This window comes from Limulus polyphemus, unplaced genomic scaffold, assembly GCF_000517525.1.
Source record: "Limulus polyphemus unplaced genomic scaffold, Limulus_polyphemus-2.1.2 Scaffold8489, whole genome shotgun sequence".
Lineage (NCBI taxonomy): Eukaryota > Metazoa > Arthropoda > Merostomata > Xiphosura > Limulidae > Limulus > Limulus polyphemus.
The window spans coordinates 1-1,694 of NW_013674099.1; the positions used below are offsets into that span (position 1 = coordinate 1).

Here is a 1,694-nt window from a genome sequence, read left to right on the forward strand (position 1 = left end):
GTGGTGGGCAGAGCACAGATAGCCCATCGCGTAGTTTTGTGCGTAAATTCAAACAAAACAAAGCCCAGTTGTAATTAAATAATTCTGTGTCGTTTGGAATCAAAACATTCATTTTTTTTCTTATAGCAATTTTTTGTTATGTTTTGAAAATCTGATTAACACCTAAAGAGTAACATTTCTCACGTGGAAGGCCTACAGACTAAACTCGGCTGAACCTAAACCAGTTTATATCCAGCTGTTGGGTCAATTGCACATCAAGTTATATTCGAGAGAAAATAACCCCACAAAAATCGACGAACAAATTTGAAAAGTTAGGGCATATGTAAACCTTACCCTTACGCAGATATATTCGCCACTCTGTAAAAGGTAGTTAGTTGTCAGTTTCGGATCCCAATCTTCCATTGTTGGTACGGTCGTGACAGGAAGACGCAGAAGGCTGACTGTCTCACGTCTTTCACGATGGCGGCCCACCCACTGCGAGTAGAAAGGCAACGAAGAACGTGTACTGGATCAGCCGATTGGCTGACTTAAGCGGGCACGTGGATCGGTTCTCAAAGAAAAGGCTGATTGGTGTTCTAAATGAGTGAAAATCCTGGCTTGCAGCGATTGATAAGCGAACTCGGTACAGAGAACAGACAGGCGAAGTTCACTTTACTCCGGTTGCATCTCAGAAGAACTAAGTTATAGAGAAATGTTAAACCACCTGCATAGCTCCACAACTCCCATAGGTAAGGCCTGCGAAGCATCCCAACACATATCACTAGAAAAGAGAATTAATTGAGTTATTTGACTCTTTCATTAGGCAGTTCTCGTTTTATAGGTTTGCCTCTGATTAAATTTGTTGAACGGGGATTAACTTGCTCACTCTCGGTCTGTTCTATGCATTCTCCTAAACGTGATTTGTCAAGTCAACCCACTACGTGCTCTCGCGCACCTCTGAGGCTAGCTCCTACAATTGCCTTTGTATTCTTATTTTCTTACAGTAAATTAAATCAAAAATTTTCTGCTGACCCTCCTTAGACGTTTCTTGTCCTGTTGGTAATTCTCTCCTGTCTGGAAAAAAAATATCCTAAGCCTCTGAAACAAGTATTCTGAGTTTCTCACCCGGGGTCTTGTTGCGATAGTAATAACGGTTCGCAGATTAATAAGAGGCACTTAGAGCGAAACGCAAATTAAAACTAATGATACTTAAATTAACTCGCAGTATTAGGCCATGCTCGGTAACTCCTTCTTTTTCAGTGACGAAGGACGACGGAACAGGAGAAAGTCTTAAGCCTAATGGAAGGGTGGATCACCTTTACACACCCGGTGGATCCACCCTCCAAGTGTTGGAGTCTACTGGTATCCAGGGGCGACCCATGATCATCCCATGCAGCGGAAGTGGCGGCAGCTCAGGCCAAGCTCCGGGTTCTGATGCAGACAAGCCTCTCAAGCAGAAGCGGCACCGGACCCGGTTCACTCCTACCCAGCTTCAGGAACTAGAGCGAAGCTTCTCCAAGACCCATTATCCAGATATCTTTATGAGGGAAGAACTAGCCATGAGAATTGGACTCACAGAATCTCGTGTACAGGTATGTTTGTTTTATCTATTCTATGAAGTAAATAATAACAAATCATAGGTGATGTCTCTGTTTTATAGCTTACGTTTTCAACAGACGTCTCTCATGTTCAAATGTTTTTTTAAAGGAAATCTA

The 1,694-nt window shown here is 42.7% G+C and overlaps 1 protein-coding gene across 1 annotated transcript in view; it reads left to right on the plus strand.

The window, feature by feature from the left end:
- Positions 1 to 339: 339 nt before the first annotated feature.
- LOC106475379 (homeobox protein orthopedia-like) overlaps positions 340 to 1,694 on the plus strand; it is a 14,651-nt gene continuing 13,296 nt past the window's right edge. The window contains exons 1-2 of the mRNA XM_013936061.2: positions 340 to 728; positions 1,240 to 1,571. Coding sequence (XP_013791515.2) covers positions 692 to 728; positions 1,240 to 1,571 — 369 coding nt within the window. The 5' untranslated portion in view covers positions 340 to 691. The remainder of the gene's footprint in view (positions 729 to 1,239; positions 1,572 to 1,694) is intronic.